Source organism: Primulina eburnea, chromosome 1, assembly GCF_022965805.1.
Source record: "Primulina eburnea isolate SZY01 chromosome 1, ASM2296580v1, whole genome shotgun sequence".
Classification (NCBI taxonomy): domain Eukaryota; kingdom Viridiplantae; phylum Streptophyta; class Magnoliopsida; order Lamiales; family Gesneriaceae; genus Primulina; species Primulina eburnea.
Window position 1 is genome coordinate 9,190,106 of NC_133101.1, and position 20,826 is coordinate 9,210,931.

General features: G+C 32.9%; 2 protein-coding genes across 4 annotated transcripts; one reads left to right on the top strand and one right to left on the bottom strand.

The window, feature by feature from the left end:
- Positions 1 to 11,863: 11,863 nt before the first annotated feature.
- LOC140826694 (membrane protein of ER body-like protein) lies at positions 11,864 to 17,247 on the top strand. 3 transcript variants are annotated; one of them, XM_073189202.1, is made up of 9 exons: positions 11,869 to 12,401; positions 12,918 to 13,046; positions 13,289 to 13,657; positions 13,767 to 13,901; positions 13,982 to 14,089; positions 14,184 to 14,627; positions 15,879 to 16,130; positions 16,211 to 16,272; positions 16,360 to 17,247. In XM_073189202.1, exons 1-9 carry the CDS (start codon positions 12,134 to 12,136, stop codon positions 16,798 to 16,800), a joined length of 2,208 nt encoding a protein of 735 aa, XP_073045303.1. In that variant the 5' UTR covers positions 11,869 to 12,133; the 3' UTR covers positions 16,801 to 17,247. The 3 variants fall into 3 exon arrangements, with proteins under 3 accessions (XP_073045314.1, XP_073045303.1, XP_073045307.1); XM_073189206.1 differs by lacking the exon at positions 12,918 to 13,046 and having other exon boundaries at positions 11,870 to 12,401; XM_073189213.1 differs by lacking the exons at positions 15,879 to 16,130; positions 16,211 to 16,272; positions 16,360 to 17,247 and adding an exon at positions 15,111 to 15,719 and having other exon boundaries at positions 11,864 to 12,401.
- On the bottom strand, positions 17,079 to 20,592 carry LOC140826715 (aluminum-activated malate transporter 4-like). Its single transcript, XM_073189221.1, has 6 exons — positions 20,017 to 20,592; positions 19,422 to 19,559; positions 19,073 to 19,336; positions 18,832 to 18,968; positions 18,599 to 18,745; positions 17,079 to 18,290 (listed from the first exon to the last, which is right to left on the bottom strand). The coding sequence occupies exons 1-6, from the start codon at positions 20,384 to 20,386 to the stop codon at positions 17,604 to 17,606; spliced, it is 1,743 nt and encodes a 580-aa protein (XP_073045322.1). The 5' UTR covers positions 20,387 to 20,592; the 3' UTR covers positions 17,079 to 17,603.
- Positions 20,593 to 20,826: the final 234 nt, after the last annotated feature.

Below are 20,826 nucleotides of genomic sequence, written 5' to 3' on the forward strand. Positions count from 1 at the left end.
AAAGATGAAGAGGATACAGTTGAAAAACCATCCTTAGAACAGGCTTTGGTTCCAACTGACAAGTCAGTTCAGGATATGCCTCAACCATCTCCTGCTGAACAGCAACTGTACACTAAAGCCGAGCTTTCCTTTGCAAACATTGAGGAAATTATCCAAGCAGTGGTGCAGGATACTAAATTGAGTGAACTGATGTCTAATCCAGTTGATCACTCTGCTGATCAAATCAATCCAGAGGTCACCATCTCTTCAGAAGAACCAGTTCAGCAAGATCTATTTGCTGACCAAGCTATTTCAACTGATGTGCCGATTGATTCTCAAGATCATTCTTTAGAGGCACCAGTTTTGGTTTCATCACCATCTACCATTCATCTAGCCAGTTCTTCTGCCGATCAGAATCCACACTCATCGTCTCCAGGTCAAGGAGAAATCATTGTAACTGATGTTCCAGTTCAGAATGTTGCTGATACAATCTCAATTGAAAAATCTCTAGTCATTTCTGAACACAACTCAGGAGAACCAGGAACCTCTCATCAGTCTCCTCCTCCATCTTCATCAGATTTTGACCTTATTTTTGAAGAAGTTCAGAATATGCAGAACAATATGCAACAAATGATTACTGCCATTTCCAAGATTCAGAACACTCAGCTGTGACACACTCTGAAGTTGGACCATTCTCATCAGTTCAACTTAGAAAAACTGAACGCCATACAAGCTGTTGTTACCTCTTTGACATTGGCAGTTGAAGATATACAGAAAAACAGAGGGATACTTTCAAGTCTCACTGCCACTCAAGACTCTATCAACAAACGAGTTGACAGTGTGGAATCACTTGTTTCAAGAAAAATCGACTTGCTTCAAGTTGCAATGACTACTGTTATCAGCAATATTTCCGACTCTGTTAAGCTCCTATCAATCGACGTTCGGAAATTATCTACTAAGATGGAGCTGTTTGACAAAAAGGGGGAAGAGCCTTAAACTGATTTTAGAAAAGCAGAAGTAATCTTAAATTCTTGTATCTATGAAGAATATGAGTTCAGTGGAATCTACATCTTATTTTATCTACAAGAGTTCAGTTATTCAGTTATATTTTATTCTAAGTTTTGTCAAACACCATAAAGGGGGAAATTGTTGGAAACTTAATTCCGGTGTTTTGACAAAATGACTTACCAACTGAACTAAGCAACTGAACTGATCATCAACTGAACACGTCATCTGCTGAACTTAGTTAACTGATCAATACAACTGAAGTTCAATCTCGTCAACTGATTCCTTACCAGCTGATCTCTCAGCAGTACACGTCATCAGTTGAAAGCGGCAACCGACAAAATAGTACATATACCTGCAACTAGTAGTGGAACGCCGCATTACAGAATGAACAGTGTAGTCAGAATATATCGACGTGGCAATCAACGGTTAGAATATTCAAACATTCTTTAATGTTACCGTTGAGAGGAGAGCCTATAAATAGTCGAAGACAGCAATTGAAGATTAATCCCGACTTTCAGTTATCTCATTCTACTTGCTGTTACGCTGCAAAAATATCTACTCACATCCAGAAATCAAAAGCTCACGCTTATCAGTCATATCAGTAGTATTCAAGACTACATTCTCGAGCTTAAATAGCACTTTGTAATCGTTGATCGATTTTCTAAGTTGTGCTCAGATCAGTTACGATCTATAAAAGTGTTGTATACTAAGAGTTTCAGTTTTGGCAAAGTGATAAGTCCAAACTGAAGTGGGTCAGTACGGTGTCGTGTATTTGATCAAAGTCTTTTAGTGGATATCCTATCTTCGTGATAGAAGGGGTGACGTAGGAGTTATTCAAGTCTCCGAACATCCAGAAACATATTATGTTGTTATTACTTCAGTTGTCATTTTCAGTTAGATACTTTATTTTTCAGTCAGTTTATTTTCCGCAACTGTTTTATTCAGTTTAACTGATTGTTATTGACCGACGGGATATCTGGTTTCAGTTTGTAACAAAACTGAACTCATATTGTCGAAGAATATTTAAATTCGAGCAGTGTTTATTCAACCCCCCTTCTAAAAACTCTTTATTCGATTAACCGATCCTATCATTCTCACACGTGGCAAATAATATTGATTCGGATTTTCTGAACTAGTCCAGATGCAGCCTATAAATGGAAGCTGATTTCTTTTGTTTCTTACACTGCATCCTTCAGAGAGAGTTCTAGCCTTATACCTTAGTCTTCTAGTCAGTTTCTCGGGCACTTTGGTGTTGGAAAGTTTCGGAGCTAGTGTCGACTCGAGGAGAGGTCGGTGAAATGAGATCGAGACATTATCAGCGTGATGACGACGGACGCAGGTATAATTTTAAAGGCTTAAATAATGATTTAAGGATCATTAGGGAGAAATTTGTAGCAGTTTGATAATTCAATATCTGGTTTGATAGTGATTTCATTATGTTCGTATTGTCTAGGTTCAGAGCTTTCTGTCAAATTGTTTTAGTGAGGTATGTGATGTACTGACTAAGATATTCAAGCATAGTATATACACTTATATGCGGCATATTTATCTGTTGCGTGATGCATGCATGTTTTACTGCTTTGACATATTATGCATGACATATCAGGTTGAGCCTAATATCTTTTGAGATATACCTTGTTTGTTGGGGCCGCTCAGCCCTATTCTATATTGTGGACGATGAGACATAGAGAGCTACAGTGTCTGATAGGACCCGCGGTTTCTGATGACCTGGACATTGTAGGTCCACGTCTTGATGATGAGTGTAGGAGCCAAAACATGCATAGGGCAGATCAGAGACTACACACTCAGGCACCTCTAGACTGAGCATGATATTCTTGACTTGATATTCCTTGATATCCGAGCATATTGCATTTCGCATGAATCATATCAGTTTGTATACTCGTACATTCTCGTATTGGGCGATTGTCGCTCATGTCCTTGTTTTCATCTTGGGCACCCCATTCCACAGGGCAGGTATTAGGTTGGACGGTTCGGATGACCAAGGCAGTGGCTAGAGCAGTTGGGTTTTCTGTGGTGATCAAGTGGAGGTTTTATGTGGTTTATCATTTTCTCGTTCACAATTATGTTTTCGATATGGTTGTATTAATTTTTAAGACTGCTGTTATTTATTCTATTTTTCGTTTGGGTTAAGATGATTAAGTTATTTGGTTTCTGATGTTTAATTGTTGTTATTAAATCTTACAAACAAACTATAATAGCCACATCCACGATGAAATCTAAGTTTATAGCTCTCGACAAGTGTGTCGAAGAGGCTGAATGACCGCGTCCATTCTTAGAAGATGTTACAAGATGAGAAAAACTTTTGTCGGCTATATGTGTACATTGTGATAGTTAATCTGCGATTGGAAGGACACAAAATAATATATATAATGGTAAGTCCAGGCATATATGTTTTAGACATACTACCATTAGACAACTACTCTCAACTGAAGTTATCTCTATTGACTATGTAAAGTCAAAGGATAATATAACGGATCTACAAACCAAATGATTAAACAGAGAGTTGGTTGTTAAATCGTCTAGGGGAATGTGGATTAAGTCTATAGAATAAATTGGTGCGAAGGAAAAGCCAACATATACTGAGTGGAGATCCCAAGAACTAGGTTCAATGGGACAATCTAATTGCACTGATTTCTAGCTCATTCCTATGATGCAACAATGAATGGTGAGGATAAGTATACAACCTTTAATGATTATGATAAAATCGATAAAGAATCACCTATGTCAGAGAGAAGTGGGGCCGCTTCAAGGATTGTTAGGCTCAATTCTAGACCCTCTTGCAGAACAAGACGTGTGTTCATGGCCAAAACGAACACGATCATGAGAACTAAATAGTATCAGAGAGAGTCATGTGTGCAGTATATCTTAATTTACATAAACAACAGAACAGTTCAAGGACATCATGTCTACTGGTCAGCTAGTAAAAAAAATATATTTCATACGTGAAGTTACAAAAAGTAAATCTACATATCCTATGAAGGATTCAAATGTAGAACTTTATCATCAAGATTTATATAAATTTTCATTCATGTGGGGGATTGTTGAAAATTTGAATCAAATTTAGAGTTTGAATGAAATTTTCCAGGGATAGCGCTAAGATTACGGACCAAAGCCAGACCCCTTATTTAGCTGTAACATTGAACTAATAGTTACCTATAGGCAGGAGTGAGGAGCTTGTGACTCATAAATATGGGAGTTTTGGCTCTCCACATTCTTCAGTTAGTTGTGGCTCATGATTATAGAAATGTCTTTTGACTTTCCACATTTTTAGGTTGATTGAAAACTTTATGCTCTTCATATTCTTGAGTTGATTGAAAGATTAATTGAGTTAATTAATCTTGCATGACTCTTGGTGTGTATTTTGGGGCTTATAAATAGTATGTTCATTTCATCATTTCAAATACATGAAAATGATTTTTAAAACACTCAAGATCTCTATCAAGCATTTTCTTGCATTTCATATTGCTAGCTTTCCATTTGGCCTCCGTTAAATTTTGATGATAAAGTAAAGGTACGTTTTCAGTTCGTCGGTGTAGTTACTTTGTGCTAAGTTGCTGCAAGGTTTTTGTCATTGTATCCGTCGGAGGGGACAAATCTGTTTTAAGAAAACTATACTTCGTACAGACCTTGGTTTGATTTATTGTTCTCTTATTGTTCTTTTATACACGATATTCATATTTTTAATAAAATATTCATTTTCGTTTATTGCTTTATCTTTAGGAGATTGTTTTCATTCTCTGTTTTTATATTTTATCTTTACGAGATTGTTTTCATTCTCTGCTTTTATATTTTGTTATTAGCAACTTGGCTAACAATTACTTAATGGAGATGCTCTTGTCACCATAAACCACCTGCATAGGGCGGTTGCCGCCACCGCTGCACGGCAATTAGGGAGCTGAGCATAACGGCCATTATGTTGTTTCGAAGAGTTTGCACCGATAGAATACTGTTCTTGGATGGATCCTTTAATTTCACATAAAAAAGGATTCAAAACTTATTTCCAGTTATCGGCCTTTCAATTCTAGAATAACATTCAAAGAACAGCTGTCAAGGAAACCTGAAAGTGATTTCGACTTATTCCGACAGCAATGTATGATTAATCTTAATTAGAATGCTTGAAAACATATAGTAGATAGCTCAAAGTAGTTGTCGTCATCCTTCAACTTTGAAATCCATCGAATCAGTCTTGATCGTGTGTATATATATATATATATATATATATATATATATATATATATATATATATATATATATATATATATATATAACGCCCACAAGCTTTAGTTTTGTCCATTCATAATTGAAAAAAAATTTATATTAGACAAATCAAATTTATATATATATATATATATATGTATATATATATATATATATATATATATATATATATATATATATATACTAGAAAAGTGCACGTACGTTGTACGTGAACAACTAAACTGCTGAAAATATATGAATAAAATTTTGATAATATTTAAATGAATTAAAATATGGATAATAGCATTTATCAATTGAAACAAATCAAATCACAAAAAATAAAAATCATGATCATAGACGGTATATGAATCAGAAAAGTTATCTTATCCATATGACACAATTTTCAATATGCTTCTTGGTTGATATTGACAACTCAGCAGCTCTTTGTCGTGGTTTTTATAATATGTCTATAACTATTTTAGTATACTAAACAAGTATATGATCATCTTTAACGCTTATTATGTTATTTAGAATCATCATTGGGGATTCTTGTAGTTTGCTTATCTATCACGACATTTTTTTCAATTTTCTACATTATTTTATCTGGTAATCTTATATTTCGACTATTATTTTTTGAATGATTTTTCAGTTTATGACAATCATCAACTGTAATTCCTAAGAAAAAATTCTTTTAGTCGTGATAGGTTTTCACTTGTGAGTAAAAGTATGTATAACTTATACATCTTTCAACAACATAACCAATGAATGATGTTGTAATTTCTTCAACATCGTGATATTTGTAATATCAATTTTATATATTTAATATCAATATTATTAACATATAATTATAAGGTTAATAAATTAGAACTTTTTATATATAGCTATAAGGTTAATATATCTACTCAAATTACTATATTAGAACTGTTTCCTCGTTACCATTAAAAAAAAATGTTTCCTCGTTTAATTTGATGCAATTCAGGAAAATCATCTCGTTAGTTATTTTTTTAGGAGTGGGTCTCATGTGAGACCGTCTCACAGATCATGATCTGTGAGACGGGTCAACCATACTCATATGCACAATAAAAAGTAATATTCTTAGCATAAAAAATAATAATTTTTCATGGATGACCCAAATAAGATATTCGTCTCACAAATACGACCCGTGAGACCGTCTCACATAAGTTTTTGCATTTTTTATAAGCTTTGGAACAATGATTGCGTTCATCATATCATGATAATAATATAGTTTCAATCTCATTTGTTGTGTCTAGAATATAATATTATATTATTCATTGAAACGAAACAAATTTTCTTCTATCGAGTTTATATTTTGTTTATAATATTTTATATCTTGTGGAATGACATAGAAAATTAATTATTGTATTTTACAAATTTTGAGAAGAGACATGAATAACATAATTAAGATGCAAATGAGATAATAAATATATTCAAATATATATAAAAGTTTTTTTTTTCAATATCTCATCTAATCATACAACTGTTTAGATTTCATGAGCATTTTATAATAGTCAAAACTAATTTGATGAAATATTGTAGAATTATATTTGTATTCCACTATTTGGCTAAGTGAATGTATTTGGCGAGGAGTTTTCAATACTACCATATTATATTTTATGAATTACCTGATTAGTCACTTTGACTAAATAAAAGACAAAAATAATCTCTTAGCCACCTCGAAATATATCGAGATGATATTAGATGAAATAAAGTGCAATTGGCTCAATGTCTCAATTTACTAAAAAAATCACAAAATTGATCTATTGTGTCCACAAAGATTTAGAATTGTTCTCATACTATTATAAATAGAATGAAAATTGTGTACACTTTGTTTTTCATGTATTTCTTTTTTTGGATGAAGAATTTATTCTTTTTGGAAACGATTTTATTCTCTTAGAAATATTGACATGGTATATGACATTCATACAACATAATCAACACAAATGACATATAACAATAAAACATATTAACAGTAGGGTAAAAAACTCATCTCATTGCAAGAACACTAAATGATTAGAGGAATCATATTATTTAGTAATATTTATTTAGCAGCATATATAAAAAAATTGACCAAATTACTTAAAAACAATGTTTGAAATCAGTTACGTACAAACATTTCTCTCAATCACGTGTCTCAATTGACACATAAAGAGTCTGAAAATATCTCTATTCTAAATGGGAGAAAGAAGTTGAAGTTTTTAAACTAACATAAAAAATGACTTAAATAACATCATGAATATGACGAATATTGTAAAACAAAAAATTGGTAATATAGTAAGCTTACAATTGAAAGTCATATATTTAATAGATAATTTATTATTTAAGGATATATTTTTGCATCATATATCGAAATTGATTAAATACTTAAATATTTGTATTGAAATAACTTACATATAAACATTTTCTCTCAATCATGTATTTATGTTGATACATAATTAATCTAAAAATATAACTATTTTAAATGAGAAAAATAAGTTTTATATGATCTTAATAGTTATTAATAATTTAATTTTATTAAACATCACTCATGTACATTCGTCTTCCTATCATTACCTTAATATTCGGAATATTAACAATTTTTTTTAATTTATAACATTATTATAGTAGTTTTCTATGATTTGATGTCAATGTATAATTAAAGTTTATTTTTTCTATGAATTTGATATCAATGTATAATTAAAGTTTATTATAGTAATTTTCTATGAATTTGATGTCAATGTATAATTAAAGTAATTAAATTTAAATTCAAAAGTAAAAGTAAAATAATAAATACCTTAACTAAGTATTTTGTTAATAATCCTATTAAACTAACGTAGAAAATAATTTAAAAAACCTCATGAACATGACAAATTATAAAATAAATAAAATGGTATGGTAAAATAATAATCTTATTAAACTAACGTAGAAAATAATTTAAAGAACCTGATGAGCATGACAATTTATAAAACAAACAAAATGGTAAAATAGTAAGTTTACAAATGAAAATCATATATTTATAAAAGTAAAATAGATGTAATATTATTATATTTTTTAAAATATGTAACATTAATTAAATTAAATTTAAAAAATAAAATGGTATGGTAAAATAATAATCTTATTAAACTAACGTAGAAAATAATTTAAAGAACCTGATGAGCATGACAATTTATAAAACAAACAAAATGGTAAAATAGTAAGTTTACAAATGAAAATCATATATTTATAAAACTAAAATAGATGTAATATTATTAATTTTTTTTAATATGTAACATTAATTAAATTAAATTTAAAAGTAAAATTAAATTAATAATTATATTGATTGAATTAATTACACTATTAATGATCATATTAAATTAACATATAAAATTACTTAAAAAACCTCATAAACATAACAAATTGTAAATAAATGAAAGGATAAAATAGTAAGCTCACAATTCAAACTCATATATTTATAATAGTAGTAGATAGTAGATAGTAGATAGATAGATAGTAGATATATATATATATATATATATTAAAATTTGATTCGTTTAATATAAATTGTTTTTCGATTATGAATGGATAAAACTAAAGTTTGTGGGCGTGAATCATGGATATTTTTTTTAATTATAATTTTGTTATTGCTTATATTCACAAGAAGATTGTTACGAGGTCTGCTGTAAGTCTTTTGTCATCTTCCCTTTTAATTTCTCATCACATACTAGATTTATATACGAACTTCTCGTTTTATATCTATTTAATTCATTCAAAAAAATGTTTTAAGTTTTTCAAGACTTAGTTAACACAAGTATATTAGTAAAACCAAGAAAAATACAAGTAAATATAGAAAGTATACAAGTAAATCAAACTATATATTATATTAACTATATTTTTTATTATATTAAATTATTTATCTATATATTATTATCTTATCTTTAACTTCAAACGGTGCCCAAACTTCTGTGCTTGAAAAACATTGAAACTCACTTTCGAAGCCGAACTTTAATATGTAATTTGACATGAAGTGATCGACCTCTCTAGTCTCTATCTATAATGAACTGTCTTATGTGCTAGCTAAAGAAAATCTGGCCTTTACTTGAACAATTCAGAGTGTGGGGAATTCTTCGCTGAGTTCTCACTCTTTTGAGATAGAATTATTGCCTTACTTTACAAAAGTGTTGATAAATAACACAAAAACTCCTGTGAGACGGTCTCATAGGTCAATTTTGTGACACGGATATTCTATATGGGTCACCCACGAAAAAATATTATTTTTTATATCAAAAATAATATTTATTATTGTAAATATGGACATGATTGATCCGTCTCACGAATAAACATCCGTGAGACCATCTCATGAAAGACCTACTCGATAAATAAAAGGCATATGTCCCCTAAACGTACACTCACTTATCTGTTAGATGAATTATAATTATATTATATTTACCTTATAAAAAAAAGAGAGATTATTACCTTAGCCGAATAAGGAATTACATAGGAAAATTACTTATTACCACAATTCAAAGGTTTTATCTTCCACAAAAACTTTTACAAAGATTTTCTGTCCTAATAACCTATAGGTTTTATAAGATATACAAAGATAATAAAAAATAATTTGGATGACGCAACTATCGGAAATATAAAAGTCCTATTTCGTAAGAGTACTGACGCGACACCAAAAAAATATTAATGTGATATGAGAAAAATGCTGACATAACATTTAAAATTACGGACTTGTCCAATGTCACGTACAACTGAACCAAAATATCAAAAAATTAAAATTTATTGAATCAAAACCAAATCTTAAAAAATTAGCAGACAAAACCCAACATTAAACAAATCGATGCACAAAAAAAAATTCCCTTTATTTATTGTTTCTCCACAAACAAATATTGCTACCAAATGAACAAAATACAATATTTTTTTGGCTCCTAAACACAAGTATGGGCGCCAATTAAGGAAAAAGAATATTGTCACTTTCATAAACAAGTTGCCCCGGCTAATATATATCTTGTAAGATAAGTGCCCAGTTAAGTTGAATATATGTATGAACAAAAAGACAAAACACTTATTGTTAAGTTGTGGAAAATAATGAAATTAATATTATATATATTTGGTATATATATATATATATATATATATATATATATATATATATATATATATGAACAAAAAGACAAAACACTTATTGTTAAGCTGTGGAAAATAATGAAATTAATATTATATATATTTGGAATATATTCAAATAAATCTCCTTAATCTCGTGGAATATGAATTTACAAACTGGGTTGTTCATAAAATCTGCTAATTAATTGTTGTCTCGAAAACACATATTATTCCTTCTCAAATTGCTTTTTTGTTACACACTCGATCAAACTTGAAGATCTGCATGCATGAACAGTTAAAGATCAATCATTATGTAAAAAAAAAATAAGATTTTAGATCTAACTCAAAAACAAAAGATAACTAAAAAAAATTGTCCAAACTCAAGAATAAACAACTGAAACGTGAAGTTTACATGATATTATCTTGTAGCGTATAAGACAATCTGAAATTTGATATCATGTTAAAATTTATACTATAATTCAACTTCAAAATCTAGATAGTCCGAAATTCATATATACAGTCTTCAAGTAATTAAATATGCTGGTGACATAATAAATACAGTAATTAATTCTGGTCAGATATATTTAACATATTATATATACGAAACAATATTAAATATAATGTCTTGTCATTGTCGCTTTGGCAAATTGAATGAACAAGTTAAAAATCGTAAAGTTTGAAGGAGTGGTGCACACCTCCCACTTGGGCTCCGGTCCAAACATTTCCGTCCCATGCATGCAAAAATCAAATTAACATTCTAAAAACGCGTGCGTCGTTTAGCTACTGCATGTTGTCCATCCATTCGAAACAAAAATCAAAGTGCATTTATTCTTCTCTTAGAAAAATTAGAGTGAGATTAAGGAAAAAAGTATGCTCTCTTAATTAATAATATAATACGAAACGAGACTGCAGAAACAAGGAAGTCACCATACACAGACGAAGCTAACTTTCTTTCTAGCTATTGCTGTGTGTCAACTCTCTCAACTGTGCGTTTTGTGATCAATGAAGCTTGTAATTTGTTCATTTTTAATCAAAATATTGTGTCATTTTCAATTGCTATTTGCGCATGCTAAATATCCATCAAGGTTGTATTTAGATTGATGTATTTCAAATATATTTATGTAGAAATAAGACAATAAACTTCAAATTCATATGTTTCGTGTTTATATATTGTTTTATGTTAATTAGGATGTATTTTAAGTTTATTCAATAATGAAGACATTTGAAATTCATTCTACTTTGTATAACTAAGTGTAAATCATTAGGATATGAATATCAGATTTCATCTATTATTTCATTCTTAACAATAAAATAATAATCAAAATTAATAGATTTCAAATCTATCCATCCAAATACAAACTTAAATTTTTTTTGAAGTGAAAGACATGGAATTAAGTCTATCATGCCAACTGTGAATACCCCATTTTCCTTCCATTATCATGACTCGTAAAATTATTTTTAAAGTGTGGACATGGAATTAAGTTTATCATGCCAACTGTGAATACCCCACTTCCCGTTCATTATCATGAGTTTGAAGCCTGGTCAGCAGCTATATATATGTAATATATATATGTGTGTGTGATGCAAGTTCCAGTTTTAAATGTCAAATTTCCAAATATATTTATTTCCATAATGAAAGAGTCAACTGGATCTGTAGTTTACAAAACATGCCTACTCCACATGAATTCTCATGTTGCATTTAATGAACGGCACAATAAAAAAACAGTATAAACTAATATTTCTCTTGTTTTCTGCTACATTTGCACTCACAAGACTTGCTTGCCAACGTTTCTTTTTCCATTAAGTATCATTACAGGTGGTCTCTGCATATTAATTGTGTGTGGAGATGGGAAACGAAGCGTGGAGACTGGAGCAGGTCGAAGAAGAAGAGGAAACTACTCTTCTTCTAGTAAGAAAATCAAAAACTGAGAAAAATGGTAGCAAAGTCTCCGAAACTTCTACTATTATTCATGGAATGAATTATAAAGTAATTTCTGAGAGTGATGGACAAGCAATTCAGTCAACTTTCACAGCGAATGGATCTCACAAAGAAGAACCTGATGGGGTTTTTGAAGACGAAGCGGAGAACCTTGTTTTCTTTGACAAAGTTCAAGGTAATAGTTAGTGCTTCTGCTACTCTCTTGGTTTCTTCACCTTTTTTGTTGGTTTCTGAGTCTTTGTTTGTTTAAGATTAGTATACTATTCTTTACTTAACCCAATCTCCATGCTCCTTATAACACCATCTGTCTATATAACAAAAGGCCCGGCCCTCCTCATGCATGATGTACCTGTTCCCCCATCTATATATCTTGTCTGTTATCATATACAAAGATATAATAGAACGTATTGCAGTTCCATTCTTGGATGCAAGACGCCTTAATTTACTGATTTGAATTCACATGAATTATAAAAATTTCTGCGCAAAAAAGAAATATAAAGATTCGATATCACGCAAACATTTGGTTAGTTTTAGGGGATAATGCGGAGAAGAGTGTACTTGGTTCCAGTTTACATATTGTAAGTTGTAAGATCAATCAGGACCGAGCAAATATCATATCTACTTGGCTGATAAATTCTTGAAACACTGGTATCTAATACTAACGTTTCTAATCCTAAAAATGTTGCTGAAGGATTATGGAAGTGTCGAATCTGCAGTTGGACATATCAGAATGGAAGTGTCTGTATTGACCACATTCAGAATCATAATGGGCAATTTCATAAGCCGATGCATGACAAAATTTTAAATTTTGAAACTGAAGGTCAGTAGATTTTAGATATTAATTCAAAAAATGGCTTGGATATGATACTACTTTTTTTAGAAGTTGGTTATATATGATGCTTGGACTAGGTAGAACTAGTAATTCTGTGTGTTCTTGAAGGGAGAATCTAAGAAATTTGGAAGAATAGTATATGAATCCAAGGTTAAGTTTACACTTTTAGATGTAACTGCCAACTTTAGTTTAAGTTTAGAAAGATCTTACACGAAAACATATGATTTCAGGTGTTGGGCATGGAAAGATGGAGGTATCATCTGAGAGTGATAAGGCCTCGGAAGAGATTGAAAGTGCAGATATTGATCTGATAGACGAGGAAACAGAATACGACGTCGAAACAGTGTTACAAAAACAAAACACGCATGATCTATACTGTCCTAATTGCAATTCTTGCATCACAGGAAGGGTTATTCTTCGCAAAAGAAAACGCAACAAAATTCAAATTTCGGTTAAGCGTGCCAAAACAGAAAATCCACCAGTTCAGGAATCTGATGATCAAGTTCATCCTCACCATATTATTGGTGCAGAAGAAGATCGTGACTCAGGGCCCGATTTATTTAGATGTTTATCATGCTTCAGCTTTTTTATGCCAACTGGTACCGATTCGTGCATTGCTAATGAATTTTATAGGATAAACAGGAAAAATCTACTTGTCAGTTATTATGTAGTTAGCATATTCAATTCAAAAAAACTGTACCTATTCAGGAAACGGGTTCAAGTTTTGGAAATTTGGGGACAAAAGTAGGAAAGAAAATGTCCGGGATGAACAAGTACCACGTAAAAAGAGCTGGTTTCCCTCCATATTTGCACCACACAACCAGAACACAGCAATTGAGCAAGGTAATTAATTCACTTGGCTCCTTCCATTGTTCTTTACGTATTTCATTTAACTGATTAAGGCACGGTAAGGTACGGTACAGATGTTTCTCGTGCTTCTGAACCACTTTTAGGGACTGGTAAAAATTATGACACTTTGGAATGTGAAGATAAGATCTTATTGTCTCCAAGGCATGATCATTCCACAAATGGTAATCAGCTTTAACTTCTCCCATTAAAATTCTAATAGGACCAGCACTGCTGAATTCATGGTTTTTGATGAATGCCATCAAATTTTATTTTCAGATGCTAAAATGGAACAGCATGAAATAGTCGCTGGCTATCATTTGAAAGAACCGATAATAAGCAACGACCAGCTTGAAGTAGTCTCTGGCTATTATTTGAAAGAACCAATAATAAGCAAGGAGCCGCTTGCAGTATTCGCTGGTTATCATTTGAAAGAACCAATAAGAGGCGATGAAGAGGTTGGAGTAGTAGCTGGCTATCACTTGAAAGAACCAGTTATAAGCAAAGATGTCCAAGTCACTCATGGCAGTGATCTATCGGTAACAACACTTACAGTAGACGAAACAGAAATTGTTAATGAAGAACCTGCACAAGATGCTATCTCCGTTTCAAGAAAAGGTGGATCAAATCTGGTGATCTTCTCAAACGAATATGGATCTACGACTATTGAGAAATCCGAGGAAGGCCAAATATTCATTCAGACAGCTCAAAAGGGAAGCACTGGTACGTAGAAGGTTTTCACCTTGAATCTTTCATACCTATTAGTCCTTACAAGGATAATCATTATGTCCTTTAAACCGAGAGGCCAAGTATATCCAACTCAAATTTATTAAGAAGTTACTACAAAGACCAAATTAGAAGTCCAAACAGGGGAGCCAATAAAAACCATTGTTCTTTATGTATTTCATTTAATTGATTAAGGCACAGTAAGGTACGGTACAGATGTTCGTCGTGCTTCTGAAGCACTTTTAGGGACTGTGGAAAACGATGACACTTTGGAATGTGAAGATAAGATCTTATTGTCTCCAAGTCATGAACATTTCACAAATGGAATAGTAGTAATATATGGTTCGGGAAATGAACCACGGAAAATAATGGAGAAGATAGGTATGGTAATCAGCTTTAACTTCTCCCATTAAAAGTCTAATAGGACGAGCCCTGCAGAATTCATGGTTTTTGATGAATGCCACCAAATTTTATTTTCAGATGCTAAAATGGAACAGCAAGAAATACTCACTGGCTATCATTTGAAAGAACCGATAATAAGTAATGACCAGTTTGAAGTAGTCTCTGGCTATTATTTGAAAGAACCAATAATAAGCAAGGAGCCGCTTGCAGTATTCGCTGGTTATCATTTGAAAGAACCAATAAGAGGCGATGAAGAGGTTGGAGTAGTAGCTGGCTATCACTTGAAAGAACCAGTTATAAGCAAAGATGTCCCAGTCACTCATGACAGTAATCTATTGGTAACAACATTTACAGTAGAAGAAACAGAAATTGTTAATGAAGAACCTGCACAAGATGCTATCTCCGTTTCAAGAAAAGGTGGATCAAATCTGGTGATCTTCTCAAACGATGGATCTACGACTATTGAGAAATCCGAGGAAGGCCAAATACTCATTCAGACAGGCACTGGTACGTAGAAGGTTTTGACCTTGAATCTTTCATAGATTTTAGTCCTCACAAGGATAATCATTCTGTCCTTTAAACCGAGAGGCCAAGTATATCCAACTGAAATTTCTCAAGTTAACTACAAAGACAAATTAGAAGTCCAAACTGGGGAGCCAATAAAAGTTGATAGTATTTTATCCATTAAAGGCACCTCCACCGTAAATGATGGTAGTATCTTATCCAATCTTAAAGCAATCATCTGGCATCCTTTAACATTTTCTAATTTTTATCATGTAAAAAGCAACCATAAGTCTTCCTTCAACATTTCTTTTCTATTTTTTATCGTGCGATCTTTTGATGCAGGGGAGGATACTGTAATAACTATAGACTCGTATCCAGCCACTGAAATAATTCGAGGCATAGTCATTCCAGCAGAAACAGCCATTCCGACACAACCTACCACTCAGAATGGTATACCAGCGCAAGGACGAACAGAGGATGTTAGAAGAAATTCTAAAATAGAAGTTATTAAAAGCATAGTTTATGGTGGATTGGCGGAGTTGATTACCAGCCTAGGTGTTGTGTCATCTGCAGCTGGAGGTGATGCCACCACATGTAAGCATCATATAAACATTCTCATTACAATAAAGTGCTAGATCTATGGTTTTATATAATCTTCTTCTCTTGAATCACAGTGAATATTCTAGCTCTCGGAATGGCCAATCTGATAGGAGGATTCTTCGTCATTTGTCACAATGTAAGGACACTCACCCCTTTGAAACAAGAATTATCATCTACGTGTAAACATAAACAGGAAGATAAGTTGATAATACTAAAATTGCAGCTTTGGGAACTAAGATGTGAGCAGACAGACCAAGTAAACAGTCAAAGTCGATACCAAGAGCTCCTAGGCCAAAGGCAGAACTTCAAACTTCACGCAATAGTTTGCGTTCTATCATATCTCATATTTGGTTTAACGCCTATCGTAGTGTATGGTTTTTCATTCCGGCAAAGTGAAGAAAGTGAACTAAAACTTGTGGTGGTAGGAGCAGTCTCTCTCGTGTGCATTATTGCTCTATCTATTGGAAAAGCCTATGTGTGTAGACCGCCTAAGGCTTACATAAAAACAGTCGTAAATTTTGTTATATTGGGGTTCATGGCCTCAGGAATTTCATATGCTGCTGGTGTGCTGGTGAAGAGATTTTTGGAGAGGCTTGGTCTGTTCCAATCAACTTCAGTTTCTGATATGATTTTTAATCGAGACACAACATGGGCTTCTTATTGAGTGTCGAGTCTTTATTTCTCCATTTCCTTGTAAGAATTCACCTCTTTGTCCAAAACTCACGCCTGGATCCCATAGCTTTTGTTGGTTTGACTTCTGCACTGAGTGTTTGATTTATGTATTATGAGTTCTGCATTTTCAAATTGGAAACTCTTGGATTACGTGTTCAAATGGTTTCCTTGCTAAATTTTTTTTTTGAAACCCAACGACAAACTTGAACAATTTATCAGCTGTCCGATATACAAGTTACATCTATGGATTAATATCAAAGAGATAGCAAGTTACATAATGAAAATGTCACTGCTAAATGTATTAGATGTCTGATAAGCAAGTACATCTATGGAGTCATGAAGGTTGATAAAAGTATAGTTAAAGTGATGTAAATATATGCTAACCACCTAACAATCTTGAAAATTTTAAAATATAAATATGAAAATTCATACTTAAAATCATACACAACAAAAAACATAAGATAATTTGTTGGTGCAGTTCGTTTGCCTCTTACGCAGCATTGGTCGCTTTCTTGTCGAAAAACCGTCATGTCCCATTTCTGCTCAGCTTATTGGTTCCCTCTTTACATCCTCGACCTTCGGAGGCCCAAAGAACTTGAGCATGCATGCATGTATGTATATCATTTCATCAATGAAAATACACTAAAAAGTTGTTGAAAACAATTCAGATAATTCCCAAATATAACCATCCATCTTTACATTCTTTCTTCACGCCATCCCTTGGTATTTAACTCACGACTAAGGTAAAGCCAATCATATCCCACCACATCGTAGTTCAAGAAAGAGGAAACAACATTAATCCTTTCTGCCTATCCGTTTGAGCAGCCAAGCCCAGAAGCCAACGCTTTTTGTTCCACTTGACTCAACAGGCTCTCTGAATTTAGCCTTCTCGCTGAGTTCCTCAAATGATTTCACGATGTTCTGAAGTCTCGCAACAAACTCAATCAACGAAGAAGTAAATGATGCAAGTGACAATGCACTAGCACTTTCATACGTCCTTGCCTCTCTCTCATTGGAAATGGAATCGTTAATAAGTGAGAGACGTGATGGCCACATTGTTTGCTGTCTAAGCACATTTTCTCCAGAACCCCATTGTGAAACAGATATGACACTAGCGTTTGGATTATGTGGATCAAAATTTCGTATTGACAGAGATGATTTAAGATAGGCTGATTCACTGAGGGAATTCATTACAAATGGCCTTTTTTCGTTATCCTTAATTTCTTGGAGTTGTTCAGGATCTGAGAACTTTCCTGGCAGTTTTCCACTTTCCCAACTCTCTGCATTTACCAAAAGGTACGACTTTTGGTCAATCATCATCTGCAAATCCTCTGCAGCATCATGAACCTCCAAGAGTATGTCTTGTGGGCTAAGTTTCTCCATTCTCTCTACTTTTTCACCCAGAAGTCGCAACACATTAGCTCCTTCAGTCCCAACTTTCTGAATCCTATCCTTAAAAACTTGTCTTAGTTCTGTCGATGACTGTTAACGGAAGAGTTTAAATGTGAGAAAAGGAATCCATGAGCCAGGATAATCCTTTTTTGAAACTTTTTTGGCTCCACACAAAAATAAGAAAAAAGTCATGAACCGCTGCAGAATTCAGAGGAATGTCAAGCAGAACATTTTCAAGGCTCACATAATATGATTAAAGATGAATTTTGGATAATAACAAAGTTTTTGCAGCCTTAATCTCAGGTTCACTTAACAGTGCACAGACCTAAAGATAATAGGATTAGGAAACAAATCTAACCTCAAGCGACACCATGAAAGAACGCACACATCTAAATTACCTGTATTTCTGAAAGTATACACCCATGCATCGCCATCACCATGAATGCACAATGCCTCAAAGCGCCGCTGACTTTAACATATTCGTTCCAAGGATAATTGAACATTCTGTAACGGCCATGAGGCGGTTCCCATACAGCAAAATTTAACTGAAAAATGAAACGAAGAAGCTAAAAAAACAGATCATATTTTCTCTACAGAGCATAAAAGTGTGCGTACTAATCAAGAAGCATACCAAAGACTCCTCTTGGCTAATTGACTCCACCGCAGCTCTATATCCACTATACAAAGGATCATCTGACGCCTGGTAAAGTAGAATTTTTGAAGGTATTCTACTGTATTCAATAGACTGCAAGTACATGTTGATACAGCCTAGACATACAACATGAAATGTAAAGTTCAAGAATAGAAATTTCACAAACAAACATCGATTATTAATACACATGAATTTGGTACTCGTTTAACTAAACCGTAACCTTCCAGTGAAGTAGCAACACCCCTGAAATTCTTAACGACAAGCTTGTGCAAATCCTCCCCAGACCAAATTGGGTAAATACATACATTCACAAGCAAACATATACCAGCCCCAATAGCAATAAGCAGCAATCTCGAAACAGCTGTTTCAACAAATTTTGAAGATCCTGATACCAATACCATACAATACGTCAACAAGAACACCCTAAACCCATACTCATACTGCTTCATCGCTGGATGCAACTTCAAGTAGCTAGCGAGAAAAGCTAGAACACGGAAAAGCATGAACACCAGTTAATGCCACTGTCCAATTTCAGGAGAACAAAATCACATCGGTCAATTAAAACAGACCTGCCACAAAAATCCCGATTACAATAAACACTTCTTGAATCCGTCCAGCCATCTCAGACAAATGTCCAATCCCAAGAGCCAGTACTCCAGCAGACAAGGTCCCCAGTGCCCGGTTGAAACCTTTACTTAGGGTAGCTCCTATATAAAAGCAGCCCATCAACTACGTAAATTTCTGCAAACTATTGATCGATATATAAAAAATCTACAAACTAGAAAATAAATGGCAAACGATTCATGAGGAAAAAATAACCAAACTACAATAGATGAACTATTTCAATAGCAATGAAACAATGAAACAACATGTTACCTAATGCTGAATTAACACACAATAATAACGCTAAGGATAAAGGATTAAGGCACAAACAAAAAAGAACAAGTCAAAAGCAAAACTCAGTGAACCAAACGCAATAAAGGAGAACAACTTACAGACAAAAATTTTAAAACATAGCAAATATTCAAGAAGTCTCACATATTTAAAAACATCCAGCTCAGACGAAACATATTCAGAAGCTAGGGAATAAAGCTACCAAATCCACCACACAACAGCAACATTAAACATCTGTTGTAGTCAAGCAAAGGAAAAATCGTAACTTACCTACGCTAAATTCAAACACAACAACAACAGTAAGAATAGCCCAGATGTAGTGTTGGCTAATATAATTACTGGGCTTTTTAAAAAACACAAGCAACGACACCAGAGACAAAGCAATGCTCATTTTAGCCGCAAACACCACTTTTCTCGGGTCGGATCTTCCCATTTCAAACGAACCAACTGCAATTTGCTTAACATCGCTCCACAACTTGGAAAACTTTTGACCCATGACACGAAAAATCCGGTGCAAACAGCCTTCATCTGCGACGTAAGAATCACCAAATCCAACGTTAGAGTAGATTCCCCGCGAAAGCAATCTCTCTTTGCTTCTCTCTACAAAACTTTGCCTCAGTGATCCATAATTTGCAGCCATCAGCTGATAGTGTTACAAAAAAAACATGAACAAATAGAAATAGCCGTGCAAGAATTTGGGTTATGGGCTAATTTTTTTTATAGAAGCGATCAAATCAACGGATGAAGTTTCAGAATTCCAACAGGCAGAATAAAGCTGCCTCGAATCTTGATAGTCAAAGTGTCGTTTGCCGTAGATAAAAAAGAAAAAAACTTTCCCAATAGATGTGTGGAAAGGTAAGTTGATGAAAAAAACAATCTTTGTTCTCTTTTGATACAAGTAGACAATCATAATAATAATAAAAAAAATATTTATTAAATAGAGATATATTATTAAAAAATATAAAAAAAATTGTTAATTAAATATTTTATATATTAATATATTTAAGACAAACAAAAAAAAATTATATAATGGAGACATAATAAGAGATCTTGTTCTATCTTATCAATGTTTCTAAGTGG